The sequence below is a fragment of the Esox lucius genome, chromosome 4 (assembly GCF_011004845.1).
Source record: "Esox lucius isolate fEsoLuc1 chromosome 4, fEsoLuc1.pri, whole genome shotgun sequence".
Lineage (NCBI taxonomy): Eukaryota > Metazoa > Chordata > Actinopteri > Esociformes > Esocidae > Esox > Esox lucius.
In genome coordinates this window covers 9,310,546-9,335,921 of record NC_047572.1, presented here as the reverse complement: position 1 = coordinate 9,335,921, position 25,376 = coordinate 9,310,546, and the positions used below count along the sequence as shown (strand labels likewise).

The 25,376-nt window shown below is 39.3% G+C and overlaps 3 protein-coding genes across 15 annotated transcripts in view; all 3 read left to right on the top strand.

The window, feature by feature from the left end:
* Positions 1-18,034, top strand: part of prom1a (prominin 1a) — a 102,669-nt gene extending 84,635 nt beyond the window's left edge. For 3 of the 12 annotated variants that reach the window (XM_034291754.1, XM_034291757.1, XM_034291756.1), the window contains 12 exons: positions 4,372-4,443; positions 5,528-5,620; positions 9,086-9,139; positions 9,269-9,349; positions 9,432-9,500; positions 9,985-10,074; positions 11,320-11,435; positions 13,786-13,809; positions 14,278-14,346; positions 15,339-15,442; positions 16,036-16,068; positions 16,228-18,034. In XM_034291754.1, the coding sequence (XP_034147645.1) occupies positions 4,372-4,443; positions 5,528-5,620; positions 9,086-9,139; positions 9,269-9,349; positions 9,432-9,500; positions 9,985-10,074; positions 11,320-11,435; positions 13,786-13,809; positions 14,278-14,346; positions 15,339-15,408 (738 nt within the window). In that variant the 3' untranslated portion in view covers positions 15,409-15,442; positions 16,036-16,068; positions 16,228-18,034. The other 9 variants (XM_034291758.1, XM_034291760.1, XM_034291753.1 and 6 more) reach the window with 8 other exon arrangements.
* Positions 18,035-19,012: 978 nt separating this feature from the next.
* fgfbp2a (fibroblast growth factor binding protein 2a) lies at positions 19,013-21,031 on the top strand. 2 transcript variants are annotated; one of them, XM_010897215.3, is made up of 2 exons: positions 19,013-19,981; positions 20,193-21,031. In XM_010897215.3, exon 1 carries the CDS (start codon positions 19,081-19,083, stop codon positions 19,972-19,974), a length of 894 nt encoding a protein of 297 aa, XP_010895517.2. In that variant the 5' UTR covers positions 19,013-19,080; the 3' UTR covers positions 19,975-19,981; positions 20,193-21,031. The 2 variants fall into 2 exon arrangements, with proteins under 2 accessions (XP_010895517.2, XP_010895516.2); XM_010897214.3 differs by having other exon boundaries at positions 20,187-21,028.
* A 1,303-nt stretch (positions 21,032-22,334) lies between these two features.
* fgfbp1a (fibroblast growth factor binding protein 1a) lies at positions 22,335-24,420 on the top strand. Its single transcript, XM_010897216.3, has 2 exons — positions 22,335-22,469; positions 22,647-24,420. The coding sequence occupies exon 2, from the start codon at positions 22,653-22,655 to the stop codon at positions 23,322-23,324; it is 672 nt and encodes a 223-aa protein (XP_010895518.2). The 5' UTR covers positions 22,335-22,469; positions 22,647-22,652; the 3' UTR covers positions 23,325-24,420.
* The last annotated feature ends 956 nt before the right edge of the window (positions 24,421-25,376 follow it).

Here is a 25,376-nt window from a genome sequence, read left to right as displayed (position 1 = left end):
GATGTAATGTATAGGGCTGGCATTAACAATCTGGAGGATGTAATGTATAGGGCTGGTATTAACAATCTGGATGATGTAATGTATAGGGCTGGCATTAACAATCTGGATGATGTAATGTATAGGGCTGGCATTAACAATCTGGAGGATGTAATGTATAGGGCTGGTATTAACAATCTGGAGGATGTAATGTATAGGGCTGGCATTAACAATCTGGAGGATGTAATGTATAGGGCTGGCATTAACAATCTGGAGGATGTAATGTATAGGGCTGGCATTAACAATCTGGAGGATGTAATGTATAGGGCTGGTATTAACAATCTGGAGGATGTAATGTATAGGGCTGGCATTAACAATCTGGAGGATGTAATGTATAGGGCTGGCATTAACAATCTGGATGATGTAATGTATAGGGCTGGCATTAACAATCTGGAGGATGTAATGTATAGGGCTGGCATTAACAATCTGGAGGATGTAATGTATAGGGCTGGCATTAACAATCTGGAGGATGTAATGTATAGGGCTGGCATTAACAATCTGGAGGATGTAATGTATAGGGCTGGCATTAACAATCTGGAGGATGTAATGTATAGGGCTGGCATTAACAATCTGGAGGATGTAATGTATAGGGCTGGCATTAACAATCTGGAGGATGTAATGTATAGGGCTGGCATTAACAATCTGGAGGATGTAATGTATAGGGCTGGCATTAACAATCTGGATGATGTAATGTATAGGGCTGGCATTAACAATCTGGAGGATGTAATGTATAGGGCTGGCATTAACAATCTGGAGGATGTAATGTATAGGGCTGGTATTAACAATCTGGATGATGTAATGTATAGGGCTGGCATTAACAATCTGGATGATGTAATGTATAGGGCTGGCATTAACAATCTGGAGGATGTAATGTATAGGGCTGGTATTAACAATCTGGAGGATGTAATGTATAGGGCTGGCATTAACAATCTGGAGGATGTAATGTATAGGGCTGGCATTAACAATCTGGAGGATGTAATGTATAGGGCTGGCATTAACAATCTGGAGGATGTAATGTATAGGGCTGGTATTAACAATCTGGAGGATGTAATGTATAGGGCTGGCATTAACAATCTGGAGGATGTAATGTATAGGGCTGGCATTAACAATCTGGATGATGTAATGTATAGGGCTGGCATTAACAATCTGGAGGATGTAATGTATAGGGCTGGCATTAACAATCTGGAGGATGTAATGTATAGGGCTGGCATTAACAATCTGGAGGATGTAATGTATAGGGCTGGCATTAACAATCTGGAGGATGTAATGTATAGGGCTGGCATTAACAATCTGGAGGATGTAATGTATAGGGCTGGCATTAACAATCTGGAGGATGTAATGTATAGGGCTGGCATTAACAATCTGGAGGATGTAATGTATAGGGCTGGCATTAACAATCTGGAGGATGTAATGTATAGGGCTGGCATTAACAATCTGGAGGATGTAATGTATAGGGCTGGCATTAACAATCTGGAGGAGGTAATGTATAGGGCTGGCATTAACAATCTGGAGGAGGTAATGTATAGGGCTGGCATTAACAATCTGGAGGAGGTAATGTATAGGGCTGGCATTAACAATCTGGAGGAGGTAATGTATAGGGCTGGCATTAACAATCTGGAGGAGGTAATGTATAGGGCTGGCATTAACAATCTGGAGGAGGTAATGTATAGGGCTGGCATTAACAATCTGGAGGATGTAATGTATAGGGCTGGCATTAACAATCTGGAGGATGTAATGTATAGGGCTGGCATTAACAATCTGGAGGAGGTAATGTATAGGGCTGGCATTAACAATCTGGAGGAGGTAATGTATAGGGCTGGCATTAACAATCTGGAGGATGTAATGTATAGGGCTGGCATTAACAATCTGGAGGATGTAATGTATAGGGCTGGCATTAACAATCTGGAAGATGTAATGTATAGGGCTGGCATTAACAATCTGGAGGATGTAATGTATAGGGCTGGCATTAACAATCTGGAGGATGTAATGTATAGGGCTGGCATTAACAATCTGGAAGATGTAATGTATAGGGCTGGCATTAACAATCTGGAGGATGTAATGTATAGGGCTGGCATTAACAATCTACAGAGGCTCGCCTCCCCTGGTCTCTTAGCATTCAAGTCTGTCATTTAAAGTGGCCTCCTCTTCCGCTGTTCATCTCCTTTATCTAAAAGGGACATTTCACTGCAACTCTATTTACCAATATATTGGACTTATGTCTTAAATACCTTCAATCACTTATTATTATGTAGGGAGTCCCCAAAGTGTCTAGCGGTTGATTTTCTCTTTAATAGTCTAGTGTTCTCCTCTCGTCTCTTCATGACTCCTTTATCTTAATAGAAGTCTTCCGATATAAGATGGGAATGACATTCCAAATTTTGATAAGGTAATATCTCCCAAGGCTACATAAGACAGATGTAAAGACTATGATGAAACTTGAGGGTGTCAGCAAAATGGTCAAGGGGTCTGATGTACACATTTAAAATGTCTTTCATTGCTTCATTTACTTGGTAGAGCAGACAGACCTTGGCTCATTTATAGCTTATCTTACAAAAGGACAGCGCAATTGGATGTAGACCCTAATATCTCTAATATAAAAACAACTGAGATGAAATTGAAGTGGAGACTTTCAGTTTTAATTCAAGGGGTTGAACAAAAATATTGTATGAAATGTTTAGTTAGTGCAGCCATTTTCATTCACAGTTCCCTTATTTCTGGGGCTCAAATGTAATTGGACAAATAAACACTATAAAAATAAAAATTGTAATACTTTGTCAAGAAACCTTTGCAGGCAATGACTGCTTGAAGTCTGGAATGCATGGACCTCACCAAACGCTGGGTTTCCTCCTTTGTGGTGCTTTGCCAGGCCTTTACTGCAGCTGTCTTCAGTTGTTGTTTGTTTGTGGGTCTTTCTGCCTTAAGTTTTGTCTGCATGCTTGATTGGGTTGAGATCAGGTGATTGACTCGGCCATTGCAGAATATTCCACTTCTTTGCCTTAAGTGAAATTTCGTCCAATCAACTACGCTGAATTTGGCTGAATCTGAGCAGACAATATATCCCTATACACTTCAGAATTCATCCGGCTGCTTCTGTTTTCTGTCACATCATCAATAAACATTAGTGACCCAGTGCCATTGGAAGCCATGCATAATCATGCCATCACACTGCCTCCACTGTGTTTTACAGATGATGTGGTATTCTTCAGATCATGAGCCTTTCCAAGCCTTCTCCATACTTTTTTCTTCCCATCATTCTGGTACAGGTTGATCTTAGTTTCATCTGTCCAAAGAATGCTGTTCCAGAACTGGGCTGGCTTTTTTAGATGTTTTTGGCAAAGTCTATTCTGGCCTTTCTGTTCTTGAGGCTTATGAATAGTTTGCACCTTGTGATAAACCCTCTGTATTTGCTCTCGTGAAGTCTTCTCTTTATGATAGACTTGGATAATGATGCCTACCTTCTGGAGAGTGTTCTTCACTTGGCTGGATGTTGTGAAGGGGTACGGTCATCCACCACTGCTGTCTTACGTGGACATCCAGGCCTTTTTGTGTTGCAAAGCTCACCAGTGCATTATTTTTTTCTCAGAATGTACCAAACAGATGATTTGGCCACTCTTAAGGTTCCTGCTATCTCTCTGATGGATTTTGTTTTGCAGCCTAAGGATGGCCTGTTTCACTTGCATTTCTCCTTTGACCGCATGTTGTGGGTTCACAGCAACAGCTTCCAAATGCGAATGCCACACCTGGAATCACAAGAAATGACAAAGGAATAGCCCACATCTGTCCATGAAAATGTTTTTGAGTCAATTCTCCAATTACTTTTGATCCCTTGAAAAAGAGGGTGCTACATATTAAAGAGGTGTAATTCCTAAACCTCCAATTTGGAGGTGAATACCCTCATATTAAAGCTGAAAGACGGCACTTTAAGCCCATATTCATTATTTAACTGTAACTTGAATATACTTTGGTAAACAGCCAAAATAACAAAACTTCTGTCAGTGTCCAATTATTTCCGGACCTAACTGTATATCAGTGGGTCAGTTTTGGCTCAGTTTATAGTCCATGTCGCTTGAACGGCAGGGTTGTGGGTTTGATTCCCATGTAGGGGGAAGTACGAAAATGTTTACACTCATAAGTTGCTCCGGATAGGAGTATCTGCTAAATGCATTAAATGTAAAAAATAAAAAGGTACTCTATGGCTGTTTTGCAATGACAAGATGAATAGATATTATAATGCTTATGTTCTTATAACAACTGTTTTTGTACACTATTAGTGTCATAGCACATTATGAATATTATTGTACAATAATCCATAATCCTATTTCTGTTAATTTCCAGGTTAACAAAGGAGTGACCCAGGTGGACTTACTGTCCTACGCCAATGAGCTTGAGGCACAGACAGACCTTATGGTGAGAAGAACAAATGGCTTTCCTTCTAAGAAAAATAGTTTGTTGAAAAAAAAGCATGGCTCCAGGCATCCGCATAGTATTTCCTCTGTGTACCAGTTGCGAGGTACTAAATTAGATTTAGACGTAACTTACACCATGATCCAAAACAGGTATCAAATGGAATCGGAGGTCAGATCAAAATCTGTGAAAGCTTCACGTGTCTTTATCAATCTGCATAAACGTGCAGCAAACACACACACAGAAACTGTTCTATATTTATTTTTTGGGGGTTGGTTTCTCACACAAGCTCCCCATGGCTAAAAGTAATGGGTCCGACTCTGGGCATTCCAGCCCTTGCCATGTGCTCCGGGCAGTGAAGCCCATTTTAAGTTATCTTCTCTGGGGAGATACTGCTCTCACGCCTGTGCCACTGACTGCCCATCTGTCCAGGTGCCCAATGCACTGTTGGTATAGCTGAAAGCTGAGAATGGTTCGCTTTTAGAGAGCCTAAGGTTTATGACATGATTCTATTCATAATTCTATAGGTTGATACTTAATTTCTAAGTTGTGTTACTTGATTAAGACATTCTCTTATACTGAGTTGGGTGTGTCGGTCACTGGACAATATCATTTTGAACCAGTACCTGGGCTCGGTCCCCCCCTCACTAGAATTGTTCCATTCTAGGTCCCATAAGACTGCTCAACAAGTGTGGTGCTAAGGCCTCTTGGGTACAAGACAGTTAAATCAAATCGAAATATTTGTATTTTACTGCAACCCACAGTTGGGAAGTTTGCAGTGCATTGTGACCACACACAATATAATCCATAGAAGGATTTTCCTCTATAAGAGTTGGAATGTTTCTGATGTGAGTTTCTAATCCCAATTACTGTTTTAACAGTTAACTTATGAAACTTGCTGTAAATGCATGTATTGTACGTAGGACTAGTTTACCACAGGGGATTTCTAGATGACATTTGTGCAAATGCATGTGAGAGTTTGTGTATTTGAACCTGTGAAAGTACATGAGCCTATGTGTGATTTGGTGTATGTCAACTTCTTTGCGTGTCTATGTGTCTGCTCTGAATAACACTTTTGTATCCAAAGCCTAAAGGGCCCCTTCAGACCTCCCTAAAGGGCCAGGCCAACAGTCTTCGCCAGATTCACAGTCAGCAGGTCATCCCTATGGAGCAAGCCATGGTAACTTTAACCTATATCTTAAATCATTCCCTTTCAGATGTAGAACTATAACTGACAGAAAGTTACCCATAGTCATGCTTTACTGTGTGTGTGGTGGTGCGTTTATGTGTTTACATACGTGCTTCCGGGTCTGTTGTTTTCATGCGTGTGCGTTCCAGTGTTCTCAGAACGCAACATGTGTGAGGAATTTGACACGTCATTGCCAGACATTTTTATCACTTGATAGTTTTCACTCCAATGTTTGTATTGACTCTACAGCACAAGGAACATTAAAGCTTAACAGAGAAACATGGGTATTATTGACCTAGAAGAATCAGACTAGATTCAAACACATAGGTCAGATACAGTACATTCAAATTATGTCACGGTTCGGTACGATTTCAGTACAGTGGAAAAAGACATGCCAAACATAACATTTCTTTTTATTATGAAGTTAGAAGCTCATTGCCACTGTAGTTAAAGCTGCACTAGGTAAGATTTTGAAATTACTCACCAGTCAGAAAGCAGTTCCCACCAACGCCAGATAGAGAAAGAAGTTCCCAATAATATGTAAAATAGATTTACCTGTTCCAAAAAAAAGCACTAACTCAGAGTTCAATGTTATTGTTAGCCTTGATAACGTTAGCTTAGGGTTCCTAGTTGCTAGATATTGAGAGATAGTCTAAGTCTTCTTGCGCTTCTTTGCCGTTTTCATAGCGTATTCTGTGGTAGACAAGGGAGGAATTGGTAGTTTGTCACCTGGTCCCTAGTTGCCATTGTAGAACTTCAGCATACCTGCATAAATATCTCATCCAGGTAAAATGCGCATTCACAAAATAAACCAAGGAGGAAAGACAGCCTCCCAGAAGGCGATTAGCTGTAATGGGATTGCTGTAAGAAAATTGCCTAGAAAGTAGCGGCAATCTCCAAACATTATAAATTGACATTCCACTGGCACTGAACTGTCTGTGTTGCTATAGAACTATTAGAGGGCCTCATCAGCTTACACAACATGTTTATAGGGGACAAAACTTGACTTTCTTTACTGAACAAATCTTACCTAATGGAGCTTTAACTGGAAAGCCGTCATTTTCCCACACAGGAGACCTGAAGGATACGTGATGGTCCTCAAGCCCTGGTTTGTCGTTTGTGTTGGCCATATTTATTTACGAGGCTGCGTTACATGTTCTTGGCTACTAAGTTACGTCTCCAAGATCCATCTTTCCGGTGGGATTCTCTGAGTTTAGAATGTTAGTTTCGCACACAAAAATGTAACCTGTGTGGTTAAAACTATTGACCATAATCATTCGTATCACAACGCGTACCGAACCGAACGTCCTGTACCGAATGGTACGGATACGTGTAGCGTCACCCCCCTAATTCAAATAGTTCAAAATGCGGGTGGATGCACTGTCATACGGATTCATTATTTGTGCACTTTTCAGAGTATGTGAGTATAACATCGGATCATACGTTTTGGTGTACTCCACTGGTTGCCTTGTATTGGGAATACCAGGCCAATCGCAGCACATCTGACATTTGTATTCACCCCGGGTATCAGTTATTGTGCAGTCAATCATATCCTTGTACTTATTTCTCTTGTTTGGCTCCTTTTCAGAACTAAGTGTATTGTCAAAGAATCCAATATATACACATCACAGTTACCTGCACAAAACAGAATACCACAATATCCACACAAACATTCCAATTACTTCAAAGTGTAATTCCTAGTACTGAAATTTTCATTTTAGAGGTCTGTCTGTTTCTTTCTATATTTCCTCTTTAACCCTTTCCCTGTTTCTACTTCAATTAATGGATGCCAAGAAATATGTAAGAGCGAGGGTAAGCATAAGACTACTGTCTCCAAAATGTTTTTGTATCTGTGCTGTTACGGGTTGTCCTCCCTTCACCCATTATTTCAAGCACATATGGGCATTTCTTATAAGCATGTTTTGTGTGTATATAATAATATGCCTTAGCATGCTCATGTAATCAAATAACATCAAGATCATATCATTGTTGATATTGGTGCTCCCTTCTACAGCAATGAGTTGTACATGTTCCTTGTACCACAAATCCAATGGTGTTCTCTGGCATGCCTTGACCATTGCCTTTAACATTCTGTTTCAGACGAAAGTAGACTTATTAATGAGATTGGTATTATATCCTTTTCAGGGGGGCCGGTTCTTGGCATAAGCGACATAATTGGTCAGTTAGGGAGCCCCCGAACGCTAGGAGAGAGGTGGCCCCAAATCAAATTTAGGGCCCCCAAGAGGCAAAAGCCGGCACTGCTTTTCAGGCAAATGAACTATCGTGCCTTGGAAGCACTTTGGTTATGGGCACGCGTTTCAAATGCCGGCACAAAACCGACTCTGGACAGCCACTGTACTGTTCCATATTCTGTAAAGTAATGCAGAGTGTGAAGTGGGAACGTCAATTCTTGTTAAGTCAGTGTAAATCAATCTCAAGCTGCATTAGTTCAGCAACAAGGACAGGGAGAAAACTAAATACACAGACTAACAAGGAGAACAGAAACAGGTGGGGGCTAAACACAGGTGAAAGAAAATAAACTGATTAACTGAAATGAGAACAGGAAAGACCAAACAAGGACATGACAAACCAAGGACACACAAAAAACACGAAGCAGAACAGTCCCGTCCGGCTGGGACCGTTACACATTAAGGTTTGGTTAGACCTTGACTAAACAAGATATTTGAAATATAATGCTGTTTGTAATAAAATGCATCTTGCTACACTTTTCATAACCAAATAGATTACAAAAAATAGGTAGCACATGAATCTTTCAAGGGAAGAAATTCAAAACATTCTATGCAGAATTACCTGAAAGGGTACAGCCACGTTTTATGTGCCAATTATTTTTAATGGTCTGAAAGTTTTTCAGTTGCCGCTGTCAACTACTATAGCAGTATTGTATGCCTGAAAAAGTTATTAGATTAGGATAAAATTTACTTTACATGACCAAAAGATACCTAGTGTAAGATTGGGTACAGGCCATAATAAAATAAACCAGGCTTTAGCAGTAGACTGGGTAATTGTTAATCCTACAATTGTTCTTTAACAGTTGGGCCCATGTGCAGACATACCAGGACCAGCATGAGTTTCTCACTTATTCTATCAGTCATTTGACATATTCATTGAGAATTGGAAAAATGTGTTACAATGTATTGCAATGTCTTAATATTTTTATTGTGATGTAATTGTGATTTTGTGGAGATGCATTTTGCATCACAAAAGTCCAAGACCATATTCACACCAAACATCCATTGTTTTTGTTATTCCCAGTGGGAATCCAGGCCTTCCTTTTTTTTTCTTCAATGCGTGCTTCGAGCAGAAACATATTGTTATGCCTCAGAGGCAATTGTGACTTTCTCGTCTACCCTGTTAATGTTATGTGTTTTAGGGTTTATAAACGAACCCCTGTTTTTAATTCCTGACTTTTGGTTTGTTAACTTGTGCATTTCAAAGAGTACGCTGAACCAGAGCATCAGATTACTGGAGAGGACAGCCTCAGACCTGCCGGTAAGTAAAGCTCCTACAGAACGTATTCAGTCAACATCCGTCATTCAGTATGAGTCCATAAGCACTAAATAGATTGTGTACGTGTTCCTTTGAACATTCATATCTTAAGCATTCTTCTGTCCCGTCCAGAACAAAGTCACTGATGTGCTGGCAACCATCGAAGCAGCCCAGTACCTCATCTCTGAGAATGCAACGCAAGTCGTCAACCAGGTTGATATGGCTTCCTAATCATTGTTTACATTTTAATGCAAAAATAAAACTCACTAGCTAACATATTATCCCTCTCCATTAGGAAACACAAAAGTACAAGCAAACCATTGTTGGCTACTTCAGGCAGTACATAGAGTGGGTCAGGTCCTCTGTAAGTATCTGTGTCCTACGAGCTTGTTACTGCCTGTTACAGCTCTGCTATGTGAATTATGGCATAGCAGGTAAAGAGTTGACATGAAGCTTATCAACTATACATTTTCTGTGAATGTTAAGACTTCTAAATATAGAAAGGTCACAAATAGAAATCATTGGAATCTTTTGTGAGACTTGAACCTTGGTTTTCCAACCATTACAGAAAAAACATGACATAGAAGCATAAGAACATAATCAAATATAGAAATATTGCATAATTTTGTAAATTGCTATTTGAACAGACTGGTTTTTGCCACTGAATGGAATTGTGCTAAAAGTGACAGGTCTGATGAATTATTTGCAAACAAGTTAGTCATTAATTGTTCACGTATAAAGCTATGCTGTTCTTAATTAACCCTAACATCATTAATTTACCCTAAGTAACAACAAAGCCTTTTATAATTGCTCACCAATGATATAACTGTAACTTGCTCTTTACCCAGCTGGCGATGGAGGTAGCAGCTTGCAAACCCTTCAGCAACATTGTGGACACGGTGGAGATAATAGCCTGCAGCGTATTGGTCGACTCTTTGGTAACTAAAATTGCAGTATAAGGGCTCCTTATGCCAGAAACGTCTGCTAGGCCGTTGGCAGATAGACAGGCAGGGCATAGCTTTAAAGGCATCTGAGGGGGTTGGGAGTTGGTTTCTGGAAACTTTGGATTACAAAGTGTTCACATGTAATTTTTACCAGCACAATTATGTTCACGCAGTTTGGTACCCCGCTCTGTTAAAAGAGGTGGTGTGTGTGGGCACGCATGCTAGATTCTGTTAGTGTAGGTCCATACAGCTTTCCCGGTGTTCACCTTCGAAACCCCCTGGTCCCCCCAGGCCCGGATGACAAGGCAGGGTTCTTTCTGGAGATTATTTTGCAGCCGCTATTAGCTTGATATATGTGAAGCCTGAGGCGAGGTACAGGGTCTATGTGTGTTGTGTGTCTGAGGTAAAGTGTCTTCAGCGGATTTGGGTGGTGGGGTGTTGGTAGTTTCAGGAGCTTGAACAGGAAATGGGTGGGGGGAGACCCTCCACAGAACTCCTTCAGACAACAAACGAGGCCCTGTCCACATTCCCATCACCCCCTCCAATCAGACACGCAGACACCTCACCCTTCAACCACTCCTGACTTTGAATGCGCATGTGGACATTGGGAATTCTGCACGTGATTGAGTACCAGAGCGAGTACCAGTTAGACTAGGCGGAGCACAGCGGGGCGCCTTCCCATCTGCTGCAGAGACGAAAAGTTGAAAATCAGAGAGGCACACAGACAAGCGGGAGGTAGGAAACGAGAAGGAAATTAATGCAAGCCTTCAATAATCCTGTCTGGCTAACATCGGGTCTTGTTATCAACACGTTTCTTATGGGAGGAAGCATATAGGCCTCCTCTAATGAAGTGGAACAAATAACCCCCAACCACTTAGTTCCTCCCAAAGGTTCCAACACCAGCTAATTGACTTTGACTAGGAGCAGGATGTTTCTGGACAGTGCACAGGCCAAAGCACTTGTTAAAGCAAGTGGGGTAATTTTCCTGGTGTCCTGAAGGGAGAGCACAAATGTAGCAACACAGGATGCTTCCTTTTAGTGCTTCTGTACTGCTTTTATTTTTCTACCACAAAGTATATTTACACAGCAGGGTTTCCAGCTACTGATTGTAGGGGATTCTTTAAAGAGAACTTGAAGCAAACCCACATCAGCTTTAATATTGATATAGAATATAGAATTGAGCATGACTGAAATTCAGGTTCACTGACTCCACATTCTTAAAAATTTCTCTTGTCCCAGAACACATTCTGGTTTGGCTTAGGGTGCTGTGCCCTATTCCTCCTCCCAAGCATCATTCTGTCAGTAAAACTGGCTAAGTTCTACCGCAGAATGGACACAGAGGATGTTTACGATGAGTAAGTATCTCTACTTTAAATACAGTGTTGTCATGAACTGTTTGGCTGACAAGAACTGTTTGATCATTGTTTTCAAGTGAAGGATAGATAAAGTTTGGGAGTTGCCTCCTGTGAATATCTACAGTGGATATAAAAAGTCTACACACTCCTGTTAAAATTATAGGTTTTTGTGATGTAAAAGAATGAGACAAAGATAAATCATGTCAGAACTTTTTCCACTTTTAATGTGACCTATAAAGTGAACAATTCAATTGAAAAACAAACTGAAAAATATAAAACTCAAAATAACCAGGTTGCACAAGTGTGCACACCCTTAAACTAATACTTTGTAACTAATACCAATATTGTTATTGTGAAACGTAACAATATTACAGCACTCTTTTGGGGTAGGAGTCTATTAGCATGGCACATTTTGAAGTGGCAATATTTGCCCACTCTTCTTTGCAAAAGCGCTCCAAATCTGTCAGAACATGTAATGCAGATGTTCAATTGGATTCAGATCTGGGCTCTGGCTGGGCCATTCCAAAACGTTAATCTTCTTCTGGTGAAGCCATGCTTTTGTGGATTTGGATGTGTGCTTTGGGTCGTTGTGATGCTGGTGAACTTCATCTTCAGCTTTCTAACTGACGCCTGAAGGTTTTGTGCCAAAATTGATTGGTATTTGGAACTGTTCATAATTCCCTCCACCCTAACTAAGGCCCCAGTTCCAGCTGAAGAAAAACAGCCCCAAAGCATAATGCTGCCACCACCATGCTTCATTGTGGGTATGGTGTTCTTTGTGTGATGTGCAGTGTTGTTTTTGTGCCAAACATACCTTTTGGAATTATGGCCAAAAAGTTCAACCTTGGTTTCATCAGACCATAACACATTTTCCCACATGCTTTTGGGGGACTTAGTAAGAAAAGGCTTCCGTCTTGCCATCCTACCCCATCGCCCATCAATATGAAGAATACGGCTGATTGTTGTCACATGTAGCACACAGCCAGTACTTGCCAGAAATTCCTGCAGTTCCTTTAATGTTGCTGTAGAACAGCTGAACTTTATTTGTAATTAACAAGAGTCACTTTAAATAATGGCAGGTGTGTAATGACTTCTATTTAACATGAGTTTGAATGTGATTGGTTAATTCTGAACACAGCCACATCCCCACTTATGAAAGGGTATGCACACTTATGAAACCAGGTTATTGTAAGGTTTTTAGTTTTCATTTTTCCCCCTTGAAGATTTGTTTGTTTTCCATTGAATTGTTCACATTATAGGTAACATTAAAAGTGGAAAAAGTTCTGCAATGATTTATCTTTGTCTCATTCTTTTACATCACAAAAACCTGCCATTTTAACAGGGGTGTGTAGACTTTTTATATCCACTGTAGCTCAACCCAGTATTTTTTGATGTAGAATCATCCCTATTACAGGGTTTTCTAACCAGTGGACCATGATCCCATCCAGAGACCATACAGTGGTGGTTTATTGGATCAGTGGTTCGCAAATCTCTCTTGGGGACCCACATCTATTCCATATATTTGTTTAGTTCCAGGAAATGGTTAAATTATTTTCAAGCACTTGACTAAGTGAATCAGGTAAACTAGGTCAGGGCTACAACAATATTGTGAAACGTGTGGTGGTCCCATTCGAGAGGTTTGAAAACTACTACTGTAGATTATTAATTTTCCGGGCTTTTGCCTGGAAAACCAACTTGATTAACACCACCTTATTAGACTATTATTATATGCAGTAAAGATGCTGGGTCAGAGTTTTATTAGATTATTAGTTTCGCAATTACAAAACTGCTAATGAGCCCAACATTAACTTACTCCACCACAGGCGAGTTCAGTAGAATGTTAGTTAAAGCATTGCTTCTGTACTGTCTATGGGCCTTACCTTCCACCCCATCCTTACTTTCTCCTCTTCTGTCTATTGCTGTGCATATTTAGTAACTAGCAACCATAACTTAACTCTTTCTTCTTAATTATCTTTCTCTCTGTCTTTTCTTGCAGTTCCTCTGTTTCTGGGACTTGGCACTTTACTTTGTGATAACCATTCTGACTATTTCCATCTTCCATCCTTAGTTTTCATTTAATTTCTTTCTGTCAAGCACTTTGCACTTTAAGAAGAAAAAATGTGTATTAGGAGTTTGGGAATACTGGGCCTATTGTTTAATGCATCCTTCAGTCCTTCTGCTTCCCCTTTTCACTTACAGTAGTGAACGAATGCGATAGACAAGTCACTAAGTGTCTTGATCAACGGCGTGCATCAACGTCACCTGATCAGTGCTATTGTGCCCAAAACATTTTGCAGCATTTTTCCTGAGCATTTCATTAACATTGTTAATGTTTTATTTATCTTTGTAGCATTGAGACAATTCCCATGAAAACGTAAGATTCATTTTACCCATTTTACCTATCCCTTCTTCTTCCAGTATAAATCATCATACATCTGTGCTTCTTTGTGGATTGTGTACATAAATTTCATGCTGGTTTCTTGGTGCTGGTTTTAGCCTACGTTTATAGCTTTGAAAGGCATCTCTTAGTGGATCTTTTGGCTTTACTTTGTGTGCAATATTGAAAAAGTGCCCCTTGTTGATCTTTAAGGGCTCATAATTTTCTTACAAAAGCAAAAGCCCACCTCTGTTTTTGTAAATTAAGGTATAAGATAAAATACTGTGGTTTATGTGTAAACTGCTTTCTGTATAGAAACATCAATTTGTTTACGTGTAGAATCAAAGCTAGCATTTTACAAGGTTTTCCTATTTAGAAAACCATTTATGTTTATTGCGGTTTAATATGCCATGTCACACATCATATTTTTTATCAATTTTTTTTTAATGCAATATTTTGTTTCAGTATGGAAATTGGTAGTAATGGTTATCATAATGAGCGTTTACACGGCATCCAAAACCCTGTAATGTCAAGGTAAACTAAATATAACGCTGAATACGGAATGAATGTATTTGCATGGCATGTTAAGGGAGGGATGGAGACAGCGGCCGCATGTTGTCCAAGGCAAAGTCAGAGTCTTTTTATACCTCAAATACATACTTTTTCAATTGGTTAAACTTTTTATTACAACAGGGCAGTATGACCGAATTAAGGTCGTACATGTTAACTCAAGTGGCGGCTATAGCACTGAGTTTCCAAGCAAGCCAGCTAGACTGCTTTTTACAGCTTCTGGGTTTATGGGTGTGGGTTTTGCCTGATCTTTGTAGCATTACTAACCCACTGCATGCTCTGTTAATAATAACTTGATCAAGTAAAATACAACTGATGCATGTGTGCTTTTGTTAAGAATTGGGCAAACTGCTGTGAATGTACACGTGACTATTTTGGTCAAAGAGAGGCAAAAAGAGAGTCAAGCGTCAGCTTTCGTGTGGTAATGTGACGTGGTCATGTGACTAACTTTTAACAACCTCTTAACAGCATGTTTTTCATTTAAATGCGCGACAGGCATGCCTTTGGACCAGACAACTCTAAACTGTGACAGTGTCCAGACACAGAGCGCATCACCACAGAATGACAGTAACAGGAAAAGGAAAATAACCAGCCTTCTTAGACATCGAGTCATTTGTTATTTCAATATTCAATATTATAAAATTTTATCAATTCACCATGTTTTTTATTTTATTAAAAGTTATTTGAAAATGGGCAAGTGGTTATTATTCCTTCATTTCAGTGAACATGCTGCACCTGGGTTACATACATTCATCATGACATCTTTCCATCCATTTGTTGGTCTTCAGCAAATGGGGATGGAGTGGTTTTGCTCTCTGTGTCTGGGGAAATGGCTTCCCTGCTGATACCATCAAGGGAAGGATCTGAAAGGCAGGGCCTAACAAAATGGTTGAGCCTGAATGTTCCTTTTTCCTGGCATTGATGTTGTCCCCTTCTCTGTACTCCTATGCCACTAGCATCCCTGCCTATGACACTCTGACTAGGTTCCCAAGGGCCTCAGCTCCCCCCAGGCATATCGACTGGTGAGAGAGGGCCTGACATTCAGCCTGGCTTCAGACAGGTATTGAGAACCATTGACCACTGGGATGACGTCTCTCCATTCTCCTCTTCAGCATTCTCAGCATTGTCTTGCCTTGTTTTCTCTTCATGCCATTTTTGTCTCTTCATGTCATGTTCTCCTGCTGTTTGTTTGCTGAAAACCTGTAGAGCTACCACAAACTCTTCTCTCTTATCCTATCCTCCACCACATTTTCATCTTTTCTTCTCTGGTTTTCTGGTGCAACCCTCATTTTTGCCCTACTTCACAGCTTGTTTTAGCAATAGCATGTCTGCTTCACTGACTGCAAAAAGTCTTCATGGTGAGGATGGCTGTTTTGGAATTACTAATAAACCATACTGTAAATGGTTTGATGGTATTTGTGTCTAATCACTTGTAACTGCTCTGTACACTTTGCTGTAGACCAGTCCTGCAATGTGTTTGCTGTACCAATTGATTTGTAACATTTAAGACTAGTCTTGCTTCTCTCATTTCAAAACTCACATTTCATTGCTTTCCCCTTCGAGGCTCTCAATGGCAAAAGCAATAAACTTCTGCAATATAGAATATGCACACTTTAATGTCAATCTTTTTTGATAGTGTTTTCTCTTCTACAGTGCCATTGAAAACTAGAACTTCAACACTGGAATGTAAGTTTCCACAATTTTTCCATTTTATATTATAACTTTCACCTTTGAAATACCACATATATGGTACATTTTCTATACTGGCTATTCATCAATACAAGTTTACATGAGTGTATCATATGTTTATTGCTCTGTTTATTTTGTTTCTCAATCTATTTTCAGGAACCCATCAATTTCTTACCCCATGGACAAGACTCAAAAAACAGTTGTTACCTGCAGAAGAAGCCTGTAACAAAGAGCTGGTGTCTTTTATGTGTCCACCTGGCCCTCTCTATTTCCACAACTCTATTTACTGTCCATATCCTTCAGCCCTTTCACAGCCTGTTCTGGATATCCACTGTCTTGTGGAGCCCCTTCAGACACTACTAACGGTGCTGTCATCAACCCTTCCTTTGATCTTCCCTGTGGAACTATGAACCTGGCATACATCTGAGCCGGCACTGGTCAACTGTCACGCTTCACCACACACGGCTGTCTGTTGTGTCTGTGTTTACATCAGCCTGGCTACAACATGGGAGCCCAGGCTGAGTTCAAATTGAGGACACAAGAACAGTTTCGATGGCTTTGTACTTTAATCTTTTGTCATTACTTTGTGTTTTGTAAACATTGATTGAAAAGGTCTTTGAAAGGTATTGTAGAGCTGCTGCAAGAAAGTTGCCATTCCTGCTCATAGTCGAGTTGTAATAACATTTTAATAACTGATTTGTTGTATGATGAGTTGTATGATGCATCACGTGAAACAGCCTAATTTAGGAAGTGACTTAATGGTCCTGGATCATAGGCCTGTATGCTTATGCTTGAATAATGTAAGGACAATATAGCATGACTTATGTATGTTTGCAACATTACAAGCCAGAGGCTGTTCCATGCTGGGTTAAGGCAAACTACTGATGGTTGCCTTTTAGACCTGTTTTACCATAGCATTAGGACTCATTTCTGCCATTTTGTAAGATAGGAAATTCTGTATTTCATATTAGTGCATAACACGTAGCATAGGTGCAGTCTTTTTAGCTTACATTACATTCCTTGTACACCATGGCAAATACATAATTTGGCATTGACGGGTGTCGTGGATTGGAATATTAGCTAAAGAGACTGATACTGACACTAAGTAAAAGGTGGAAAATCACATGAGATTGGACAGAAATGTCAGGCGACTATAACATTCCATAGTTGACTAGTTTATTAACAGTAATGCAAAGTATCATGTTGAGTATACTAACGAAGTATGTTAACCAAGATATTAGGGGGGGGGGGGGGGGGCTATTGTAGTGGTCAAACCTTAATGTGGAAAACTGCTATTTGAAGCCAAATCCTATTTTTACTGTAGGTCTCAGGTCTCTTACTCTTTAGTTGAAAAATAACAAAAAAATACATTTTATCCCACAGTAGCTATTGGTACCTATGGAACTATGAAAAGGGTGAATGTATTGTAGAATTATTTGTATATAAGAGATTTATTGCTTAAAGTAAAAGATGACAGTGGTCTGGAATATGTTGAACTACTTAAGCGTACACTACTGTAAATGCCACCCCGATAATATTACCCATCTGCGCTCCCTGAGGTCTGCATTGAAAATTTAGGGGATATTAGATATTAGAACTGCAGCTACCATGTACTGTCAATCATATGGCATGAAGCCAAAATAAGCTTTTAAATGAAAACAGACAGAGTTTACTGGTTAACATAGTGTCTCATCCTGCCCATTCAATCTCAAACAGAAGCTTCACTTCCCAAGAACTATTAATTACAGCCTGCAGACTGCTTCCCTTGACAAAAGTATGCGTATTCTATTTTACAGTTCTAAAGGCTTAACCCTTTTATGCACCATCTCAAAAGTTACTAGGTGAAAAGTTTATTGGTTGTTTCAGGGTAAAATGAAGGGTGGTGCTCGTTGGATATGAGTGTCCTTGTGTGATGATTATCTGAAACTGTACAAATTGTGAATTAAACCTTCAATTTAAATTATACCCTGTACACAATTTTTTTTTTATAATATTGCCATCAGTGTATCACCAAGCAGCCACGGGGAAAAAAACGTCTCAAATTGATATTAAACAGGTTACAGAAATTTTTTCCAAGAACAAGGTGTCAACTGTTTTGGACACTGTCCTTGGGTACATATCTAATTATGTAATCTAGACTTTGACAGAGGACCAGTCGCAGTTTATTACTAGAAGTGTGCCCAGTATTTTAACATGGTATAATATTATTTGCCATGGGCAAGGAGATGTGGTTTCCACAGTTATTTGGCAACCAAAACCACAGTGCAATCACTGGTATACTGCAATCACTGTGCATTTTCCTTTGGACATTCTCTGATTTCTTATGTTTCTCCAATGGCCATAATTTCATGGTGTTTATGTTTGGAACAAAAAATAAGCTCTGCTGTATGGTTGTAAAACAAAATACCTTGAAAACCGTTGTGACCCATGAACAGTTCAACATGTTCTTGCAGGGCAGAATTTTAAGACACATTTTGGTGTTTAGGTGAAATGTACTTCACACAAAAACCTATCTACCTAAAACTGAAAAAGGAAATGTGGCTCATTGAACAATTACATAAATCTTATGTTTGTATCAGTGTCCCAAGCTTCTGAAAATTAATATAAATCTGGAGAATTGTTCTCAAGCCATAGCTCAAAGGTGTGCTTGACTTACAGTATTTCTCAATGAAACACAACCAATGTGTGTGGGTGACTGTAACACTGAGGAAAGCATCAGGGCTTCACTGTTCTCAAAATATTTGCTTCATCTTCCTCTCAATTGGTTTCACATTTGGCCCTGGCTTTTATAGGCAGTCCCCAAACAACCATAAATTATAGTCATATTGCAGAGCAGGTCACTACTCTCCTCCCATTTTAAGGAGGGCTTTTTTAGCCATTTTCTTGTGTGTTTTTTTTTTTACCTGAATGCCCTCTTTGTGTGCAGAGCCCATAAATAGAAGGAAGGAGCTTTAGCTTCTGCAGTTTCTCTCTCACTCCCTCCCTCACACTTAAGCATCTGGCATAACCATGTGGACTTGGGCCACAGCACTGCTTTTCCTCATCTTCTGCCTCTGGACAGTAGACAGTCAGAGCGAGCACAGTAATAGCAATGTGAGGGCAGGCAATGGTGGTGGTGGCGCTGCAGAGAACAGGAAGAGTGTATGGGGGGACCCTATCCAGTTCAGCAACAAGGCAAAAGACTTGTGCACCATGAGTGTCAGCGGCCTGGAAAATGTCACTAGGCTGAGGATATCGTGCCAGGGTGCCGACAGAACATACTGGTGCGAGTATATGGGCAAGCCCCATATGTGCCGAGCCTACAACAACAACCCTCGCCACTATTTTATCCAGATCATGTGGGACCTGAGGAAACACCAGAACGCCTGCCAGGCGCCTAAGGAACTCAAGCCTCAGATGTGCAGGAGAGCACCAGTAGACACCCAGATGGTGTTCTCAGTTCCTTCCACGCCAGAAGCAGCACCAGCAGCAACCCCCCAAAAGCCGGACAAAGCCCAGGAGCGATCCCCGGTTAAACCAGAGACCCCCAAGTTACCGATCGCCAAACAGACTAAGCCAGCAGCATCCAAGCCTGAGGCTAAACCTGCAAAACACGTACATGCTAAACCAGCACAGGTGAGACCAGAGCCAGAAAAACCAGAGTCGGCGAAACCAGAAGCAAGACCAGCGCCGACAAAGCCAGTGCAACCCAGAACGGAGCAGACAAAACCAGCTGGAGCAAAACCAGTCAAGCCAGCACTGAACAAACCAGCTGTACTCAAAAAGATTCTGATCCCAAAACTAACCACTCCAAAACCCATAAAGCCCACTGTGAAGAGCAATACCAAAAACATGGCCGAAGAGTACTGTTGGCAGTCACTCCAAGGCATATGTTCCTATGTCATCAGTTGGTTTCAGAACTAATAATAAGGTGAGTTGAAACTGTTGTTATATCTTCATTGTATAATACAACAATAACATTGTATGAAAAGCATTTCTGTTGAATATCTCTGAAATTCAGTTCTGTAAAAACAATTGACAAAATAGACATAGCCTAATGTTCAGTTTGAAGTTTATTTTACCAAACAGGAAATGTTAACCTATTCATTATATTCACCTGTTGCTTTGTTTCCCAGTTTTAGATTCCTTTTAAAGATGGCTTCCAAAATCAAACTAAAGAGGTGCTCAGCATGGTTGTACAGAAGAGGACTTTGTCGATAAATGGCAGGAGAGGGTTCTAACATCCTTTTCACAGGATGTATTAATAGTAATTAAACATCTATCCAGCTAGCCATTTGACCAAGACTTATGTTTGAGTTGTGAATTTCCTATCAAACCGATACCAATCCCAAATATTTGGTCAAATAATAATTCCAAGGATCAAAATTAAAAAGCATCCATACCTGAATGTGTGAATTGAGCGTGTTCATATTTAGATGCGTTGTCTTTCACATGGTTTTGATCTTGGAGACAGTTTCTGTATTTTTATTAGCTTGTATTTTACATTTTTACGTATCAGAAAGCAGTGTGTATATTTGGTACCTTTTAATGGATACCTAAGGAAGATATGCCATTGGTTTTGCCTTTTTTGCATTTATGTTTATTCATTCGTTTTTTCACCATAGACCAGGTATTGAATATACTGGGGCAAAGACACAAAGGTTTTTGTTTCATTCCACCACTGGTTCACTGGACCTAAAGGTCACCCTCAACATATGTAAGTTGACATGCTGAATAAAGGTTTGTTCTTAATTTTTTTGTTTTCTGTTTCTCTTACTGCCTTGGTTTAGTGTTTCCATCCAATCACTTTATTTATTTTTATACCAGTAGAGAGTAAGTCCAAACGGACAATAGTTAAATAATTAAGTTGACTAGTTTTTTGTATTTTAAACACTCCAGCTATAGAAGTGCAGTGAAGTTTCCCCACCAGTAAGTGGCACTGTTGGATCAATGTATTATTAATGACTTTCGTCACTGTGTTAATCGCAGTTTATGGGTGCGTTTCATTTACAGTACTATAACCTAAAGGGAAAAAAATAATAAATACATTGAAAGTTTGAACATGGTTTATTTTTTATGGCTTAAGATTATGCTAGTTGTGGCAAAATTTTTGCTTGAGTTTGCCATATCTGTTTATAAAAATGAATAGAATCAAAGATAACAGTTGTGTTTCCAATCAAATGGAGACCCCATCTAAAATGAAAATGGACAAAAAGTTAAATTTACATTTAAGTGTCAATAAGTATTTGTATGTATATGTATCTATAGAGGTGGAGGAGAAGCTGAACGGCACTTTCGTTGCTAGGTTACGTGACACGTCAGTAGAGAACCTTGTGTTGCTTTTGTCCCACTTGTCTCCACTGTACCTTTTCCTCATCTGAACCCCAATACTAGCTAGTATCATTTGAAACCAATACATAATTTAGTCACAAAATGGATTAAGAAAAACATAACACAACTCTGAAATCGGGAAAAAATACTCTGTAATTTTACTTAGGCTACGTGTTTCAAAGTCACGTTTTGTTAATTACTCCGCGAAACGTGGGCAGATATTTTGGGGGGGTAGGAATGTGCTTAATTAACCGTCCGTATCATTCTAGCTTCGGTGACATCTAATAACAAATTAAATCCAGTTTGTTTGTGTTACATATAAAACCAATGATATGAATTGACCTATTGAACCTATTGAAATGTGATCGAGACATGTCCAGAGCTTATAATTTTCTAACACGCAATTACAGCTTCCTATTTTATTAACACTGTCGATGGAGTGGTCTGCAATCTATACTGTTTTACAATTTTTTATTACTGTATCCTGTAATTTATTGACATTTTACTATATATTACTAAAATATCTCTATATATATATATATATATATTGAGATGGTTTGGAAGGAGTTGAAAGAAAGGCAGCCAGCAAGTGCTCAGCCTATGTGGGAACTCCTTCAAGACTGTTGGAAAATCATTCCGGGTGATTACTTCATGAGGCATTCAGAGAATGCCAAAAGGGTGGCTACTAAGAAGAAACATCCATAAGGTTTTTTGTCCGATTCCAAGGTTACAAAAAACAAACGAGAGCTTTTGAGAGCTAGACTTGGGGTTAGGGTTTTTGACGTTGAGGGTTAAAGGTAGGAGTTACACTACGCTTTCGGATATAATCCTCACAAGCGTGTGTGTGTGTGTGTGTGTGTGTGTGTGTGTGTGTGTGTGTGTGTGTGTGTGTGTGTGTGTGTGTGTGTGTGTGTGTGTGTGTGTGTGTGTGTGTGTGAGAGAGAGAGAGTGTGTGTGTTTTTGTATGTATGCAAGTGGGCGCGCCGGTTAAGCAAGGGGGTGGTGGGTGTGTCTGTGCACTATAAATTCCACGTGCGCGTTCCACAGGTGCCACAACAGGATTGAACCGTTTCCATCATCATTCTCAGGTGAGACATCTACAATAACCGTTATTTTTTTAAATAGCCTATTGTCTGCTATTATCCTCCACACATCATCTGCATGCAGCCAATGCTGCTGCTGTATTGTCACATTCTTAAGTACCAATTATTTGAATAAGGGAACTGTACTAAGATACACATCTATGCCATTGTGTTTTATTTTAGGGGGACATGACGCACCTTACCAACTTAGCCGTCTTGCTAGTTATTGCCTGCATATCTCAGCAGCTTATGGTGGCAAACTGTCAAGGACCCAAAAAGAGAGGAATGAAGAAGAAGGAAAAAGTGGGACCTAAGGACGAATCACAACCAAAGCCCTCCGTTCCTTCTACAGATAAGAGAAACAGCAGCCCAAATGTAAAGGGTGTGTTTAAGGGCAAATTCACCAAAGACAAGGCGCAGTGCACGTGGGTTGCAACAGGTGCTGATGCCTTTGTGCTTGGCGTAAACTGCAAAAAAGGAGAAAAAAGTTTCGACTGCGAATATGTGGCCAGACCGGCCACATGCCCTGGGTACGAATCCAACGCCAAAGCCTATTGGAAACAGATTTCACGCTCTTTAAAAAAACAGAAGAAATTATGCATGGATTCCACCGTTTTGATTAAAGCGGGTATGTGCAGAAACGCTCCTCAAGACGCACATTTTAAATTGAACAAAAAAAACCAAGATATTGTTATACCACTGCCAAGGACTACCGTTCAGACACGTTCTTCCTCAGAAACAACATCTCGTGCCAAATCTTGCGCAGTTCATAATAAGAAACTGGCGGAAGATTATTGTGCAGATTCCTGGTCGAGTGTGTGTGCCTTCCTATTCTCTATGGTACAAAATGATGAATGTTGAAAGTAAACAAATAACGTGACTTTTGTATTCCCCCTTCCTTGTACTTCTCGAGGGGGATTTTTGTATTTCGATGGATGGAGTTTTAATATTATTTTATTACTTTTCCCTTTAAAATATTTTTCTATTTTGTTGTATTTGTTTTAAAGCTATACACTGTACTTAATTAATAAATGTTTTATGTTCTATCTAGTGTGCTGAACTCGTTTCAAGTATTTGCAGCTCTAGCCTTTCTATAGGGTTAGGCCAGTGTTTCCCAAACTAAGTGTCTTGATTTATAAAACAGGATTTCTAAAATCTATTTTATGTTTGACAGACTATCATAGCTACAGTTAATTTAAAAAGTAAACATTGTTAAAAGCATCACATTTGTTAAATCGTGAGGTAGTGACAAACTGGAGCTGGAGAAGTTTGGGAACCCCTGAGACTTATATTCTTGTAAATAATGTACAGCTTTGTACCTATTCATCAGAATTGTTTAATTAATAAGGCATACTATTTTTATAATTTACAGGTACCTGTTAGGGAGCGAATTATTCAATACCACCCTATGTACACTCAATAATACACACTCACGCACTTAACCCTGCTGTTCATGCTCAAATTAATTTGTTCAAAGATTGTGTTTGAGAATGTTGGGTAATTAAACTGTTTAATTACTATACCAAGTCAGTAAGAGGGCTTTTTATGAGAAAAAAACAATCCTGCATTCCTTGGCACAGATTGTTGACTTATGATTGGCTCTTTCAAAGATTTATTTAAATATAAGCTTTTTTAAGGAATGTATTAGATTCAAGATAGAGACAATTCAATAAGATATAGATAACAGTAGTGGGCTGGATTTGAACCCATGCTGCAACAGAATATGTGCACTGAAAGCAGTGGTTTAGACATCTAGAGACTCCCAGGATACACAATTCACTAGTTCTAAACACTAGTTCATGAGAGATATTAGGCATTTTATATGGAACACTAAAATAAAAGACAATGATGTGAAACTGACCAGTGTGACTTTGATATTAAAGTAAATGCCCTGTTCACTCACATGAAAATAAGCTTGTTGATTTGTCCTATACTCATATGAACATTAATACTTCAAAACCCCTACCTCAAACTTATTGCTAACCCACACAATTCTTACATGGAAAATGTGCTTTCATCTTAGTTAATTACAATTGTTTGGATAGAAATGGAGTTCACTCATATTAAAGCAGTTTCATTTTTCAATGAAAACTGAAAACATTGGGTATTTACTTTAAATGGCCAAGTTCCTCCAGATTAACTCTTGAAAAGTAATATCAGTTAATTGTAAAGTGACCTCATCTATTAGATTAATCAACGCCAATCACAATTCGAACCATAATGAGGACATGTACATATTGAGGGGAGGGAATGTACTGCTCTCTGTTTCAAAAGGCTAGAATTGTTTTTCACTCTTATCCCTCTTGTCATCTAAACCAATAATATTTTGTAAAGGTGAGACTTTTCAGACTGAAGGTGATTTCAGTTGGATGATGTGACTGATTTCTCTTAAAGTATTGTTAACAGGCAATTCTTAAATTAATATTTTCTTGATTAATTCAATTTCAATCATAATTTGAGCTAAGTATAGAACTTGAATGGAATTAACCTCAATCTTCATTATTGATTAAATAATTAGCTCTTGAAATTTTATGTCTATGGTCCAATTGCTTTTACATTTACAAAAATGTCATTCTGCAAACACTTTTAGAGTTCACTTTATGTATTTTATGTGTAGAATGGTTTAGTCTGTAAAATTGACGATGTGAAATTGGGGTTCATTTGATCAAAGGTTTTGCTATAATGTCAAAAGAAAAATGCCACCAAATATATTTAGACATTACCAGACAAAAGCATTGGAACTTTACAGATACAGTAGTGAGAACAGAAGCATAGAACATTCTATCAATATTAGTTGTCAAGTTAGTCTCTCAGATTAGGTCAGAATAAACAGATAATATCACTTCAGTTGTTTGATTTGTCATAATGGTATTCCTTGCAGTGCTTTAGGGCACATCATTGCAACATGGGTAA